This window comes from Arvicanthis niloticus, chromosome 4 (assembly GCF_011762505.2).
Source record: "Arvicanthis niloticus isolate mArvNil1 chromosome 4, mArvNil1.pat.X, whole genome shotgun sequence".
Classification (NCBI taxonomy): domain Eukaryota; kingdom Metazoa; phylum Chordata; class Mammalia; order Rodentia; family Muridae; genus Arvicanthis; species Arvicanthis niloticus.
This window is the reverse complement of record NC_047661.1, coordinates 11,889,061-11,907,329: the sequence shown is the minus strand read 5'-3', so window position 1 is coordinate 11,907,329 and position 18,269 is coordinate 11,889,061. Positions and strand designations below refer to the sequence as shown.

The window sequence follows — 18,269 nt, the reverse complement described above, 5'->3', positions numbered from 1 at the left end:
GTGAAAATTAGAAAGTAGAGTTTCTCAAGCAATAAGTACCACAATTCTCAATTTGTATTGCTTGTTAACTAATAAGTAAGCCATGCTTTCATAGGATCTTAGAAAACAGGAATGTGGAAAAGTATCTCAATCTTTAGGTAATAATGCTATTTTAGTATTTAAAAGATATTTTGAAATTAGAAATGTTTCAAATATTCCAATTCTCCAATTGCAAAATTTAGAATTTAGACATATTCACATGTTCTGGAACTGTTATTAGGTATATAAATATAGTTAGTAAAAATTCCATAGCCCTGTATGTTTTTTTTGCATTGGAATGAGATCTTATTAAGTGTGGGTGTCTGTGAGCTTGCAACTGACATAGTTAACATAAAACAATCCTCTCATCTAGCTTTTCTCAACAGAATGATGACTTAAGGTGTGTTTAGGAAAACATGTACTTGAACTGGCTTTACAGTTTCTTTTCTTTATTTTGAATGACCTTGTTCCCATGACCTCATAATTGCAGCATCTAATAGGTACTTTCCTTTTATCACCAGCTTTTAGTTTTTCAATGTTTTGACCTTCACCAGTGATTGATATTTGCAGTGGTATTTTTTGGATGTAAAAAAAAAATACGTTATGGCTTCTTAGTTTTTTTCCCATTTGTTTATGGTATGATGTTTCCTATTCTTTGAGGGATAATACAATAGGTTTAGTTGTAAATTGCAAACATAATGAAAAGTCTTTGAAAAGATAGAAAACTTTTCTCAAATGTTTGCCAGTCATTCCCTGTCATGTGTGCTCACAGTTAATGCTTGTTGGTAATACTCACATGGTTGGAATCAAGACATGACTTCCATTCCTTCACAGTCTGCTTTCTAAGACTCTTACATTATGCATGACAATTTTTTTTTGGTTATTGCTATGTGATTGGCTGTCCTTTGAAATAGAGTGTCCTGTGTTTGTAGTGATTGCTTTTTGCATGAGGATTATGAAATATCATACAAATTAAATGGTTGTAGAAATTCAGTAAGGCAATGTGAAACTTGACTTGCTTTTGTGTGTTGAGTATGTCAATTCTGTGACACTTAAAATTACTTACATATGGCCTTTAACTTCCCCTTTGGTGTGTTCTTTTATGCAAGCAAAATAGCACCATTAGGTACAATAAAGCATGTATTAAACGTCCAGGGTGTCTTAATGCAATCTTTCTTCTAAAACATGATCCTATTATAAATAAATATAGTGGGCATGAAATTGCACAATGGCATGAGTCTAGTGTTTTATAAAGTTGATTTTGAAGTATTAGCCCTGACTGTATAACTGCTTTGATAGCTAAGCATACCTTCTATTGATAGTACCTTTTCTCTGCCAAGTGACACAATTATCTGTTGATACATTCCTGCACGTGACAATTGCCTTAAATCCACAACTAACATTTAAATTAAAACACACGGGGGAGTAATTGTGTCATGACAAGTAATTTTAAAAAGTCACAGGTTTTTTAAATGTATAAATTAAAAACGTGTAAAATAAAAGTGGTAATGATTATACAAAGGCAGAATTTTAAAAAGCAGAAAAAGAACAACTTAAAAAACATTTCTACTTTTCTTTTTTTTAACGTTGTCATCTTATCCCAAGTTAAAGAATAGTTTGACCTGCTATATATTTATGAGTTTCATAAATTTAATTAGACAGAACACTGAATAAATTAAGTACATTTAACTAATTAAAATGTTCATTTTTTTTTTAATGTGAAGTGGGTATTTTTACAAAATAAAAACCTTTCTTGGCCTCTGATTAAAAGACTAAACCATGGTGTATTTTTAATGCTGGAAATGATCAGAAACCAAATCTATGAGATATTTTGTGATATTTTGGGGAAGGGGATTTTTTAAAAAAAAAAATAAATAAAAAAAAATCAACCGTGATATAACCGCTTCCCTGATCTTTTTTGAAATATTCTTGAGAATTTTAGTATTTACGTTTATTTTTCCCCCTCAATCTTGTTTATTCTTGAATTGTCTTTTTTTTTCCCTCCATTTCTCCATTCTCAATCCTAGGTCCCCTTACAAAGAAACAGACAGATGATTTAGGGGATAATGACGGTGCTGAAGACGAAGGTATTTTTTTCCCCACCAAATCTCTTTGCATGACCAGGGCCTCGATCACTTTTCCACCCCTTTCTAATTTTTTTACTTCTTGTCTTTTTTTGAAGAGTTCTTTTTAAATTCCTGTTTTGGATGTGTTTTGTCTTCTTGCTTGTTGTTACACATAAATATGCATTTTAAAATTTTTTTAAAGTGAATGTTACGTTTTACATTTTGATGCCAACCATTAAGATGTTTTACAAAAGAGGGGCATTTTTTTTTCTTTTTTGGTTTTCTTGAACTGACTTTTGATATGTTTCATCCCATGTTTTGATGAATCCGTCCACATTCTTTGAACTAACAATCTTCCCTGTGTAGTCCCTGTACCCATTGCATGTGCTCTAATCTGTGTAAATACTTTGGCCCGATTTGACTGTATTTCATTATTACATTTTACTTCCTTTTTCAAAATATACTCCATGCTCTATTAAAGGAGAAATGAGCTGATGCAAAGTGTTTCTTGAGCAATATGACTTAGATTTTTTAATCTTGCTTTGTGTTGATATGATTAAATATCATATCAGTTAAATGACATTACATAGAGAACAAAGGCACCCCATCTATTAAGGTAAGTAATAAAAAAAATGTATCCACATAAGTGTCCTGGTCCCTTAGTAATCTAATGTTTCATGATGCTAGAGACATGTTCTGAGGTAAGAGAACTGTCTGCCCTGTTACAGATCTCAAGTACAGTCCCAATACCTGTGTCTGGGAAACTCAGCTGCAGCGTGTCCCATGCTTCCCTCTGGCCATCATGGGTACCTGAACTGAAACACATTTACACCAAAACACAGACATGCAGACACATATTGTTAAGAAATAAACAAATCTTAAACGGCATTTTTGGTAAATATAATAGATATTTAAACAAACAAGATTACAGGTATAATTTTCATTTCAAAATATGTATCCTTTTTAGATAATTTAATAACATGAAATAAAATTTTATAACTGTCAAAGTATTACCATCCATGTATAATAAAATGTTTCTTAGTTCACTGATATGGAGGTTATTTTCTCCACTGCGTATTCTTATATCATACAGTTCTGATTAATTGTAAAATCTAAGTATTTGCTAGCTCCCTCATCCTGCCTTTCTACCTAATATAGAACTAAGTTCCTAGAGAGAGACAACTAGTTCCTTCAGCCCATCTCCCTTTCATTCAGGATTTTATGTTTAATTTATATATATTTATTTTGTTTTTTATTTGAATGCTATCCTCGCTATAATTTTACAGAGGTGATTAATACAATCTATGATTTTATGTTTATCCTCAAACCTCGGAAAAAATATTTATTTCTCAGAAATAAATCTCAGGAAGGTATTTATAAAGAATTAGGAAGGATTTTTCCAAAATAAAGTAATTTGTCCCCAGGTCAGCAGACACATTCTCTCAATTCATTGAAGGAATCTATGACCAAATGACTTCCACACACAATTTTTCTTCCACTTATTTTTAAATTTTACTGATACAAATTCAACAAACTCTTCTGTAATGGCAACTTAAAAGGTAGAAGCAAAATATTGAAAGCTTAATTGTTACATTTTCGAGTTTTCATTTCATAACACTTATGAATTATTCATAGGGTGGAAAGATGTCTCAGCAGTCAAGAGTACATGTTGTATTTATTAGTGCTCTGTCGCTTTGAAAAGACACTGTGACCAAGGTAACTTCTATAGAAGAAAGCATTTAACTGGACATTTGCTACTGCTTGCAAGGCTTAATTTGTTTTCATCACGGAAGCACCAGGCAGACATGGTGCTACAGAAGTCTTTGAGAGTTCTACATCCAGATCCTCAGGCAGCAGGCAGAGAGAGTGACAGTGGGCTTCACCCATGGTTTTAAAACTTTAAAGGCCACCTCTTAACCCTTCCCTGATAGCTCATTAACTTGGAATGAAGCATAAATATATATGTAGGCCTAAGGGGCCAATCTTATTCAAACATACGCACTGTTCTATTAGAGGTCCAGAGCTCAGAACACAGCACTCACCCCATGGACCTCACAAATACCTGTAGTACCAGCTCTCTTGTCCCACTCCCTCCAGTTCCCTAGGTGTGTAAATGCACACATATCCTGCACACATGCACAAATAAAATAAGTAATTGAAAATAATTGTGACTATAGTATAGTTTATGATTACTTGATTGTATATTCATTTAATATGGATCCCAGTAAACGAGTAACCATTATGCATAAGCTAATCACTATTATTAATATTAAATAATTAAAAGTCACTGCTAAGACATAATTTCCAGTGCTAAATAGTTAAAGAATAAAGTTATACTAGGTCTGATAGAGTCAAACATTCAGAATATTTCTAGGCTATCTAGGACATGGGTGATATTCCCAGTTTGTGCTATACGAAAATGTAAAATATGAAAAATTTTCTGACAATCCAATATCCTACACATTGTTAGTATAGAGAATTACCTTTGAGGGATATTTGTAAAGTCCAAACTTTTTTTATATTATTACTATAATAATAATTCTACAGTAACATCTCTAGTTTAATTTTTTTTCATTTGCTGAATTAATCGGATGATTTTCCCATTGAGTGAGATTGCTCCCATGTATTTCCGTGTTTGGAATAGGGACCTGTGAGTATTGATAGTGAATTTATTTGTGCTGCACCTGCATCTATTTTACAGAGCAGTCTTGAATCACTTTTAACATTTTTAGTTCATTATTAAAAATACCCTAAACAGCTGCTTAAATGTCAGGTTTCAACCATGACATGGGAAGCCACTTTGCCAGAGCTACTAAGTCAAGGAATGCTTTTAAATGTCAAAGGCTGTCTCTTGCCTTAGTACTCAGTTCCAATGGAGCCTATGCCTCTGTGCTTCATTTCACAATTACTTCAGAAACATGAAAGACCCATTCAGATAGCTCATTAAGAAAACATTTAGTAAACTCTGAATGTCCCCTCTTCAGTGCTCTAAGAACTATTTTGTAGATGTGATACAAATCAAAATGATCTAATATCTGGTTTGAATTTGCAGCAAATGTTGAATTGGCATCATGGGATACAGAGCAAAGGATGTAAATTACAGTGCTTTTTAATCTATCATGGAAAGTCAGGTTATTTGGCAGTTCTCCACACCTTCCCTATGCCCTAATTCACTAGCCGTGTCTCAAGCACTGCATTCGGCATCCCCTTTAACACTCAGCATCCTTTGTCCTTTATTCACTTGTTTTCGATATTACAGGCTTCTCAATAGAGATGGGTACTGCTATTATCATCTGCAATAATCTCCATGCCAAATAAGTCACATTGTTCTTAACTTATGATTTATAATAATCAAAAGAACTCTGTTTTATTGGCTAATCTGAAGTCCTAAAGTGTTTCAAAACAGTAGCCAAGATTTTTTTCAATTTAATACTTCCAAGATTACAGAGATATATTTAATTTTGCCAAAAATCTCAATATTAGCATTTAAATATTTAGATGAAATTTGTTATCACCATACAGATTCAAGTTCCCTACAAGTTTCTCTGTAGATTCTCATATATTTTGTTACCAAACTACATGTTTGTTTTGTGCCTGGGTTAACAAGAACACATTAGGCCAAATGTTCTATTTCACTCTAGCAGGTCTGAAAAATAATTGGCACCCATAAACATGAGCAAAAGGCATGGGCATGTCTTTAAGCATCTCTTTATATGTATCAAACAAAAAAATTTAATTAAGGCAATGCTTCACAAGTTAAAAGCTATTAAATCTCCCAAACTTCTAAAATGTGGGCAATTAACCAGTCCATGTCTCCTTAAAAAGAAACAAATGCACATATTTAAGGAATTATGTGCAATTATTCAGTGAGACCATGGAGAGAAGTTGTAATGCTGGGTCCTAGATGTCACATACAGACTCTCCTATGAACTGGTCCAACTCATTGACACTCTATGTTGGTCTAAAACACTAGTTGAAGGTAAGATGCTTACTAAGTGTAAGGTTCATATTCAAAATCTCTTATAGAATTTCACTGTAAAAAGCCCCTTAGAGTTCCTTATTAATTTGTAAAAGGTTTCCTAATCATTAGTGAAGTTTTCCTTGACAATTTGGTTCCTCTCAAACTCCCTGTGTTTAATAAGAACTAAAGAAAGTGACTGAATTATGAATATGCTCATAAAAATGTACAGTTTGACTGGAACTAAGCTAGTATTTTAAGAACTCATGAAGGGCCCACTATAGTAAAGACTGAAGTAGCTATTTATATAAAGCCAAAATTTGTAGGTAAAGAACAAAATTGATATACTTTATCTATTATATAGGGAATAAAATAATAAGAATAGTTTCAAAAACACTGTGGGTCTAAAGTAATTCATTATTAACTACTGAAGAACATTTAATACATGAGCTGACAATAAGATGGAAAAACTGACAAAATGTGATTGTAAAAGAGTGTGACCAGATATTATTGCATATTAATTTATTAATTCCATTTATCAATATTTTATGTTGTTTAAAATTAAAATAAATACTTAAAACCAACTAGCCTTTATTAACAAAAAAAGACTTACGGACTGTGCAAACAAGTAAATATATAGCACTCAGGTATAAAATTTTGCCACTAACCAAGAATTCTGGTTATAATAGAAGATTCTTATGTATACTAAAGGTCTTTATATATACTAAATTAACTTGTTTAATAATTTTAGTTTATTTTAGGAATCAACACATGTTATATTATTCAAATTCAGTGTTACTTTGAAAGAAAAAAAATTAAAATCACAACAAAGAAGATCTCAATATTCTCACTTTTTAGGCAAGACTAAACCCTCTGAAAAGTTTGAAAAACTAATTTGGAAATTTGAACTGCCCCTAATATCTGTAATTCCTTCAAGTATAAATTTCAAGGAAAAAGAAAGAGACTTGTTTGGGTACAAACCCTAGCTTCTGCTGACATACTTGCACTTTTGACAGTGCCCAGGTGGATCTGGTGCAAGGTTCAAGGCTAGTCTTCTCAATGTGTGCCCGTATTGTCTTCCAGGTGAACAGAACAACTCTACCAAGACTTCATTACTGTTCACAGTGGGTACTTTGTAATTCTATGTAATTTTAATTAAAGGAGAATTCTGAAACAGCTTCCCTCTGTGCTACCTCCAAGCATACAATTATCAGAGTACAGTGTCTGCTGCGAACAGTTTGGCTAATGATTTCAGTTTAATAATTTATTATTGCTTCTTCAATGCCAACTGTACAAGAAAAATAAGAAGCTAAAATTTTATGTGGCAAGCAGGTATTTTAGTTGTGTAGTTTAACAATCAGGAAAAGAATTACTCCCCTTTTTAATCTGACAACTCCACAAGCTCCTGAATCTTTATATAAGAGGGAACACAGGGGTTGGAGAGTTGGTTCAGTGATTAAAAGCATTGCTTGTTCTAGAGCTCTGGGTTCAACTCATGGTGCCCACATAGCAACTCGCAACTGTCTTTGGCAGCTCAGTCACTAGGCACACAGATATACATGAAGGAAAAATACCCAGAAAAATAAAATAAGATAATTAACATTTAAAAAGTGACAGTACCTTTTACCTGACAATTTCAGGAGAAGATAAATGTTATGACTATGCCTAGCAGACAATTACAATTTAGAAATCAGATCCAACACATTAGTGTGAAATTCATATATCCAGGAGGGAGGCAAGAATGCACACATACACACAGGCATCGGCTCATGTTAAATTGATCTTTCCTTAAGGGACAACTTACAACAAGCCTAATGACTATTGTATAAAGTTGTCATAATGAAGCCCATTAATTTTATGCTAAACTAATAATCGATTATAAAGTTAAAGAAACTAAAAATAAATAAATAAATAAACTCTTGCCTGAAAATTGATTACCAGACAGAAAGACAGACAGACAGACAGAAAGAAAGAAAGAAAGAAACGAAGACTCCATCTTCTGCTATGAGCCATTTTCTTAACATGGAAGTCTGAATAAGAAACTATCCTTTTTGATCTAAAAATGACTTTCCATTCAAAGAAATTACTCTATCACAGTAAGAAAATGTGGCATTTAAATTGATGTTTTCTTTCTAAAAGGAGGGTAAAACAGTCTCTAAATTGTCCCAATTCTCCATGTGATCTATAACTTATGCTTCCACTGGAAGCTGATATCTTACCTGGAAGTTTGTAGGACAGTTTAATTTGATTAAAATATTCTGAAGTAAAGAAATTAAACTGTATTTTCACAGAGCACTTTCAAGCCAGTGTTAATCACAGTATACTTGATACAGAGGTACTTATGAGCATACAGGAACACAGCTTGCTCTCAAATAGCACTGTTTTAGTTACAGTCCTATTTTGATATGCTCAATATTTGTGAGTGAATCAAAATACAAGTTAGCCATTTCAGAAGAAATTACTATGTTTTTAAAATTGATAAAAATCAGTTTGGTCGTATTTCTTTTTGATTGTTTTTTTGTTATTTCTACATTCTTGTTGAAAATCACATATATAGTCATGGTCAGTGAATCTTAGCAAAGTGCTGAAACTCAGACTGGGAGAAAAATCACAGTGTTGTCACTAGATGTTGCCATTCTGTACTTGAACTTAGCTTGATCAAAGCACACCTACATGATTAAAACCATGGCACAAAAAAATGCTGAGAGGAGCCCATTGGCTGTAGGACATAGCATGACTATACTTTGTTTATATTGTTTTCTTCCAAAGACTAAGTTTGGGTTAGATGGATGAATGTTGTGACTTCTGTACACGCAGCATTTCTATGATGTTCTATAAGAGTATCAACCGCAGGTTCACAGGTGCACATACTTTTACTGTGTAAACAATCACTTGACAGTACTTAAGCAGGAAGATTAAACTCTGAAACAAAGAATGCAATGGTCTAATTATACTCACAAATGGGACCACAAATGACTTAATGCAATCATGTTGTATTTAATACAAAGCTCCACAGTCATAGAAGGGGGATTGATGACTTGGCTCCAGATAGAAATGAATCATTGTCGTGACTTAATAGTCTGTGAATAGCATGCCCATCTCTTGAAAACTAAGGTTTAGACAGAAAACAATGGGTGCCTGTTGTTCTTTTCATAAATAGCTATTAGTAGGAATTGCTTAAGAAACATTTTGAGAAAAAAACATTAATTTAAAGACATTAAAATCATGCCTTCCTCTCCTTAAAATGCAGCAATGTACCGTTTCATTATACATGTTGTTGGGGATAACAATAATTGCCAACCATTTGTTTTGCAGATATTCGGGACAGTGGGGGTCCCAAACCAGTGATGGTGTACATTCATGGTGGCTCTTACATGGAAGGTACTGGAAATCTATATGATGGGAGTGTCTTGGCAAGTTATGGGAATGTGATCGTCATCACAGTCAACTACCGGCTTGGGGTACTTGGTAAGATCTCTCCTACTACTTTCACGATCATTGCAAAGTATGTGCTACTTTTGTTTGGATTCAGTTTCTTCTGTGCTTTCTGATGATATTTTTTTTGAACCTGGCTTTCTGAAAGCTTGAATGAGTTCTTTAAATGTTCACATTTTGAGTAAAGGTGGCTTTGAAAGTTTTTAATCTTGAAGCAAAATGGTAATGAAGGCGCTGATCATTGATGGTTTTGATTGTTGAGATGTACCTTGTACCTTGAGGATGACAATGCATAAGTATGAAAGCTAATGGCGAAGGCCTTCAGAAACCAAGCCCATGAACAGATGTTTACTGCGGCTTTTCCTTTGTGTTGTGCTGTGCTCTTAGATGCAAATTTACACTTCTGTCTAGAACCCTGGATGGACTAACTTGGAGAAGTCATTGTTAGTGTTGTCACGCAGGCATTTCCTCTCTTTTATCTTTTCCTGTGGCCCACTAAATAATTAAGAATACCGTCTCTGAGTACATTTTAATTGAATGATTTATTTTAGAAAAGAATATATCCACTTTTTAAGGTGACAATTAGTTCTCTTCAGTCATACACAGTGTTATCAGAAGTAAGATATAGTCAAAATTGGGATCCTTAGTTTTAAAGAGAAATATAAAAAACTTTAATCTTAGTAAAATATCTGTTTTATTTACTAGTCAAATTTTAAAAGATAACCTGCTGTTCTACCAATGTGAAGCCAGAATATTGACAGCAATAAATAGAAAATAGTATTCAATAAAAAATATCTGTGGTATTTTAATGTAACTTGTTTAAAATACAACATATTCCCTATGGATTTTATCTTTTAATCTTAATTGTTTTTGAACTTTAATCACAGCTTCAAGTCTCAAAATCATTGTGTTTAGATAAAGGGATATTATATGCGCTTGATTTAATATTGAATTTTATACTATATCATATCATTTTTTATATTATCAGATATTTTTATCATGGGGAGGATAACAGCTTGTGACTTTCTCAGTCTTCAGTAGATATTTTGACAATGTGATACAGTTTAGTGGTTGATGGGATGGATCTCCTGAATCAATGCAAGTAGACCATATTTCTGCAGCCTGCTGTTCAGGTGCATGTTGCTGATCAGAGTGCCTGGTCATGCATTGTTCAAGTAGAATTATTTTGTGTGATTACAATGTACTTCTCACGACTGAAAACCCAGCTAATTAGAGTATAAAGAAAAAGGTGTTCATAATTTTCCCTATTTTTCATAGTTGTCTTATTTTATTCTTAAAGAACATTTTCATATGAAGGCTTTCGGTACTTCAATGTTTTTATTTTACAATATTTAAATTTTATAGTATTTCTATAATTCAGCCACCTTAATGTCTATTATTGCTATATACTTCCTAATTTCTCCAATTGAGTGCAGTGACATGTTGATACACTGAAAAATTAAAAAAAAAAAAAATGGTGTTTGTAACCACACCATATGTTGTCTTTTTCTGAGAGTAAGTTGTAGTCCCAGCATAATTTCCTATGCAGTGCTTTGTGATTAAGTTAATGGAAACTTTACCCGTTCCTTTCTGTTTCCTTTTTAAAATGTTATTTCCTCTTTTATGGGTGCCTTTAGAACTAGAAGTCGTAAGGACTTCACGGATGATCTGGTTTAAATCCTACACGTGTGCTCACATCTTGTCTTTTAAAACTGCAATATGGTTGAGTTTCAGCACGACAAATTAAGCAGCTTAAATAAACAAAGAACTCACTCAATCACTTGGACTGTTTAACCATCAGCTTCACTACCACGAAGAATGAGACTTATCTCAGTTTGGTCTGTTCTGTCTCTGAGTCCAGAGGTTCAGTCTTGAGTTTGCTACTTTGAATCATGTTGAGCCAAAAACTGCTTTTCATTAAACTCTTCTCTTTTTTTTGTTTTAAAAAAATATCATTTGTTAATTGGATATACATGTATATAACATATTTCATCATTAAACTCTTAAAATTAAAAGGAACCTACATATACTAGTGAAATGGTCCAAGGAAGCAGTTCTCTAACTATAGATTGTGACCCCTACACTGGCTGTTGAATGACCCCTTCACAGGGGTTGCCTAAGACCATTGGAAATATATATTTACATTATGATTCATTACAATGTGAAAGCTACAGTTATAATGTAGCAACAAACATAATTTTATGGTTGGAAGTCACCAAAACATAAGAGACTATATAAAAAAACAAAACAAAACAAAACAAAACAAACAAACAAAAAAAACCCTGCAGCATTAGGAAGGTTGAGAACCACTGGTCTAGTGCATATTTTAAAATATTATTTCTATAATAGTTCCATTTGGGCCAGTTTCTTTCAAAACAAAACTGTTGGGAATGTATTCAAATGAGATAATCCAAAAAAGAGAGAGAGACACACACACAGACATACACACACAGAGACAGAGAGAGAGATAGAGACAGACAGACAGACAGCACATTTGTTACAGCAACTTTACAAAAGTGTCACACTAAAACAGATCAACCATCATCCTGTTGACCTATGTCAGTGAGGGCTGTAGGTAGTTGAAGTCTCCGTGGTCAATATTCATCTACAAACAAGGTAAGCCAAGTATTCTGAGGCATGGGTTCCAAAGGAATGTCGGTCAAGTTGGCTTTGAGGAAAATGCTGAAAAATAGGTTCAAAATATGATTTTTATCTCTTATCAGAGAAGATTCTGCACTGTCTTTTGATTCTGGTGTTTTGTTGTGAGGATCAATGTGGGAAGCCAGTGAGTAATTGGCTAATTACAGTCCTGTTGCTCTGGGGTGATTGGCAGGAGAACCAGTTTGTGTGGAATAGGTGAAAGAATTGTTGTTTTGGCTTTGCCGTACCTGATCCGCTTTAGAGTTTCAGTGATTAGTACTGAAGTAAAACTATTTCAGTTATAACATTCACATCACTATCTACTAACCAAGGTTCTAAAGCATGTTGTGTGGAAAATAATTCATTCAATACAAGTTAGGACTGGCATGGAGAAATTCATTAGTATATTCATGAGGTCGGTGGTTGGCATCACTTCCTGAACTGAGATGTTCATATGGTATCCTTTGGCCGAGCAGCACAAACTCTCACTCGTGACCTTTCCCTCTGAGACAGACATCTCTGTGCTGAGAGGAATAATTGCCAGTGCGGTTGACAAAGCACACAAGATGGAGGAAGCAGGACTCTGCCTCTCCATCCACTGCCTCGGTGTCACCCTAAAATCCCTGGTGACTCTGCATCGTACTTTGTAGATCCAGGCTTTAACTTCATCCTGCTTACAGTTTTGTTCTCATTCAGTTTTGACATAAGCTAGCCCGGTTTCTCCCTTACTCAACGTCTGCTGTTTAAATCACTGTTTTGCAGATCTTAGAAATAAGGATAGATTAATTATTTGTTGTTTACATTTTAATAATTTATGGATACTAAAATTTATTAACTTGGTTACTTGAAAAAGGTTTTGGTTATATTTTCTTATAGAAGAAGATAATCTATGTAAAGCATTTGGTTTGTAACCTGGGAAAATGTGTCTTTTAATCGGCATAAGTTCTAAATTTTGATGACATAAAATGTTTCCTGTATAAGATGCAGTGAATTCATGTTTTTGAAAATAGAAGCTGTTCAAATGACAATGTACTTTTAAATCTCATAAAATAAAAAAAAAAATTACAAACACTTTAATATTACAATGTGGTCTAACTACTCTAAATTTAGCATAAATTTGTTACTTTCTGTGTAAAATAAAAATGAAAAATTCAATACCACTGGGTTTAATGTGTCTGGGAAGGACCAGGTAATTGCGAAATTCTTGACTCTAGGAAATAATATTTTAAATTTTCTAATATTTAATTTTATTTTTGAGACGTTCAGTCAAAGAACTTTTGATCATGTTCACCCTCCAATTTTCTCAACTCAGCCCCATTCCCTACCCTTATAATTTATGTCTGTGTTTTCTCATTCTTTTGTTTTTAATGCTTCAAGACCAATTTCTGTTGTCTAAATATTTTTGGGTGTGTGGTGTTCCACTGGTGAATGCTTGACGTCACATGGGTTACACTATTAGGGAAAACTGTCTTTTCCTATAGCTAACAGTTGTCAATAGCTCCATATCTTGGGGTGGCATAGTGTGCTAAGTTTCCTTTCCCATGCTGACATTTGGTATGGTTAAGCTGGTAAAGGATTTGTGCCCATGACTTCTGTGAGCTCGTATGTGTGGTTATCCTGCCATGTCCAGAAGATAATATGTCCTAAGAATCAGTCATTCAGCAGCCTTTGTGCCACTCTTTTGTGATGACCTCTGAGACTTGAGAGAGGTTTTGTTGCTATATATATATTTCCTTTAAGGCTGATTATTCTACAGTTCACTGAACATTGGCCAGTTGTTGGTCACCACCAACCACACATAGGGATGTCTTAGACTAATGTCTAATGATCTATGGGTTTTATGTTACGTTATTGATATTGTTACTATGTCTACTTAGCAGCATGGTATTAGTATGCTTTCTTGTATGGCTTATGAATGATCTAGATACAGATACTAGGACAAATAATGGTGTCAGGTGTGAGGTTCACCTTGTGGAGCAGGACTTTAAGTTCAATGGCAATGTGGTTGGTTACTGAGGTGACACTCATGTCACTATTGTCAATGAATACATGCTCTTAAGCCAATTATTCATATAGTTTGCAGTTGGTAAATTTGATGAAAACAGATTGATTGGTGACTCCTTTTGTTCTCTAGTAGCTTAAATGGAGCTAATAGCACTTTGAAAGGATGAAGATTCCATGGTTCATGAGTCTTAAATCTTTCTAAAAGTCAACAAATTTGGGGAAAAGATGTAATTATATACTTTACTTTGTACTATGATTTTAGTGTAATCCATCAATAAGGAAAACATTGAAAGACTATTTTATCTACTTACGTTAAAAATAGTAGTTAAATTTAGTTTATAATATAACTAAAGGTTAAACAGTTTGAAACATTTTTTTTTAACTTTTTGAAAACCGATTCTAAAAACCTGTGTTTTTATTTTGTTCAGTTTGGTTAACAGGATTTGATGATTCATGTAACAAGATTCTTGATACTATGCTAAAAATAAAAAAAAAAAAAAAAACTACAAATGAGAACTCACAGATAACTATTGCTTTAGTGTGATCAATGTCCACTGATACCACTCAATTTAACAATATGTATTTTTATGAGGACATAAAAATATATACAGAGTTGTCAAAAAGAGTTTCTTGTTTTCAAAAAGAGTTTGATTAATGGAAAGATGAGTTATTCAGTAAAGAAAAGTAATTTACCTACTTTTTTGTTATGTCTAGAATACATTCTATGTCAGAAGCCATATATATACACATATATATACATATATACATATATATGTATATATGTATATATGTATATATATGTGTATATATATGTATATACATATGTATATGTATGTATATATGTATATATATGTATATGTATATGTATGTATGATTGAACTTTAAAAGAATAAAAACAAAACATATCTGATGAGCTGATGAGGACATGTCAGATAGGATCTGTATTTGAATTTTAGGAGATTAAGTTCAAAGGGATTCACTAAGTCTGTGGTATATTTATAAAATATGTTTAGATACTGTATGTTACAACTGTTAATCTAAAAAGAGGCTGTGAATTTGAACAAGAGCAAAGAGGGCTTCTGGAAGTGTTTGCAGATAAAGAAGGGAGTGACAACAGGGTGGTGTGTGTGCTTTATAAATAAAAGAAAAAAGAAAACACATAACTTTCAAGCTGCACTTTTATTCTTGCTCTCTGTTTTGTTTTTCTGTTTGTTTTGGGGTTTGTTTTGTTTTGTGGGGAAAATACTTAATTTTTATGTTTTTCATACTGATCTTTCTAAAATAATCTCTAAAAACAAAATAAGAAAAATGGTCACATATGTAAAAGTAGTCTGTAATTACATGCCTGGTTTCATATACTGATAATTTCCCATTGTATATCCAAATACGCTTTTGGGTCACATAAATGAAATTACTCTGCACTTCAGCCCAGATTTTCTTCATGGATTCATATTCTTTGCACAAGACCTTGAATTTTACTAAAAGGAAGACAAAATAGCATCCTTCCTTCACTTTTACTCACATTGCTCTTATCCTGAAAAACTGAAGTAGTGTGTGACAAATAGGCACATAATAAGTAAGTTGTAACTTATATTTCGAAAGTGTACACATTTGAAAAGAATTGCATGCCTTATTATCCAAAAAGCATTTTAAAGGATAAGGTATTAGATATCCGAGTCACCACTCTCATAAAAATGTAAGATATATAATAATCAAAATAAAACACTGAGAGTTTTTCTCACCTTATGCTGCAGAGACGTGTTATCACATGAGCTGCATTATCTTTATGTGCAACATGGAGTAATAGTGGAGTTGAGTGAAAATTCTGTCACTAGAAATTGTAAAATGGACTTCAGTGTACAGTCCTTTCACCAGGTTTCAATAACGTGAACAACATAGCAATAAATGCTCAGATTTCTACAATGTCATTCAGCAGAGTGCAAACACAATCCAGTGAGCCAATAGATCTGGGGATTTTACATGAAAATGCAGAAACCTAGAAGGCCATTAAGAACAACAGGAAATTGTGATGGTCCATATACTTCTTCAATAACACACCTGTTGTTTCAACTGGGTTTAATTAAGGATGGGTGGTAATCAATTTTGGATTGATTATTCAGAAGAGCACCTTAGATTATTTGGAAAAAATAAAACAAACAAAGAAAAATACTATGTAACTGATACTATGCACAGTAAATTACACGTCTTTTATTTTTATTTTATAAACTCAAATATATTTCAGGAAGCTTGGGAAAATAGTCTGCTACCCATATATGCTATAATTTAGAAAGGACATATTGTAGTCAGTTAATGTAGATACTAAGAAAATTCTTATAAGAGATATTCTGGTTATGTTTATTTATTGACTATAAACTACACAGTGGTCTGCAAAGGCTTCTGTTAATTATTGAGGGTATTGCATGACATTTACATAAGGATAAACATGACATTTCTTGCCTTAAGGGCGGAGAGAGATGAAATTAACAATAAAATCAGCAAACGATATTCACTTGGTAGCAACTCAGTTCACAGTCAGCGTTTGAATTATCCATAGGGTCTAGAAAAATGACAAGTGAAGTGAGGAGGAACATACTCTAGACCAGACTCTGAAGAAACTCCTGCATAGGGGACGCTAGCTGGCCTGCCAATACCGAGAGTCCTTTCTTTAATAGCAATATTTAAATTCTAGACACTTCTAAGTGTTCCCGCCTCTCTTTCTCTTTGTGTTGATGTGTATTGAATCTCTACAACTCAACATGGCTGACGTTTGTGGAATTTTCACGCTTCTTCATTTCATGCTGACATCTAGCTTATGCTATTAACTACAGCAACAGTGATAATAATCACAATCATATTCACTCGTGCTGAACCCGTGTGTCTTCTGGGGATTGCAATCTTTCTTTTGTATACATCAACAGAGTTTTTTTTTTTTGTATCAAATTTGCCAATGTTTCAGTAATGAGATTAATCAAAATGGTATCGTGGAGAACTATTATAATTACAGTTTTGAAGGCATCAATACTCAGTATTATCAATTTTATTCTAGATCCTGGTAAATAAAAAGACTGATGACTTTTTAATCTTTTGGTGTTTCTTTTTCATCAAGATGGCTCTGACTTGTCTTAAAACAATATATTATGTTTTATTAATTCTCAAAAATTGATCAAATACTGACAGGAAGTGAAGTATGTGGTCTCTGAGTTTCATGAGTTATTAAGATCAATGACTTTGAAAAGGAAAAAAAAATACAATGTAGATTCCCTCATGTCTAGGCCAGATACAGTGGTCAGCCCCAAGGTTGTACAGTGAACTCTACAGGAATATCTTAGGCTCATCAGCAGAGCAGAAGTCACTCTGCTAGCCCGTTGATCCATTTGTCCACTCAGGAATTCCACACACCTCTATGAAGTCCCCTCCATAAGATCTTGTGAAAGATCAGTTCATCCTGTTTCCGGTTCCTCTTAAGAAAGGAAGAGGGACAGTTTGTGTGACATGAACACACATTTTTATAAGATGTATTGCTTTAAAATAAACAATGGAGTGTTACGAAATATATTCACTTCTGAAATGGATTGTGAAGTTGAAATGGAAATAAACAGATTCAGTAAGGACATTTTATCTCTAGTAGTAAGAGTTTTCTTATGTGTTTAAAAAGGTAAAGATGTAGAGACAGTGGAAAATATCCCAAAGTATTTTTAAATCCTCCTAAAGCATTGGAAACAAAACAAATTTATTTTTTAAAAAATTAGGTAAAATACAAAGTACACTCAGAAGGCTCCTAAAGCATTGGAAACAAAACAAATTTATTTTTTAAAAAATTAGGTAAAATACAAAGTACACTCAGAAGGCTGCCCAAAACTGCAGCAGAATATTCCTGTGGCTGACTGCGCAGCGTTACCTTTGAAATAGGAAATGCAGACGGATGGAGTCTCAGTGGAATGATTAGCGTGGCTGAACCTACAGCATGGGACAGGAATCGTCAGACTTCATAAAAATGATGGCCAATTCCCTTCCTTGCCTGTACCAAGCAACGCAGTATAATAAACAATACTACGGTTGCTTAATAAAAAGATATTAGTCTTTATCTAAGACTGTTCCTGCTCTTGTTCCAAGCACACAAAAGCTTGGATCCTCAATGTTGGCGTTTG

The 18,269-nt window shown here is 33.4% G+C and overlaps 1 protein-coding gene across 8 annotated transcripts in view; it reads left to right on the top strand.

Moving 5' to 3' along the window:
- Nlgn1 (neuroligin 1) overlaps positions 1-18,269 on the top strand; it is an 842,816-nt gene that overhangs the window by 395,592 nt on the left and 428,955 nt on the right. For 6 of the 8 annotated variants that reach the window (XM_076932194.1, XM_076932197.1, XM_076932192.1 and 3 more), the window contains one exon: positions 9,358-9,510. In XM_076932194.1, the coding sequence (XP_076788309.1) occupies positions 9,358-9,510 (153 nt within the window). Of the gene's footprint in view, positions 1-2,045; positions 2,106-9,357; positions 9,511-18,269 lie in introns of all 8 variants that reach the window. The other 2 variants (XM_076932195.1, XM_076932193.1) reach the window with 1 other exon arrangement.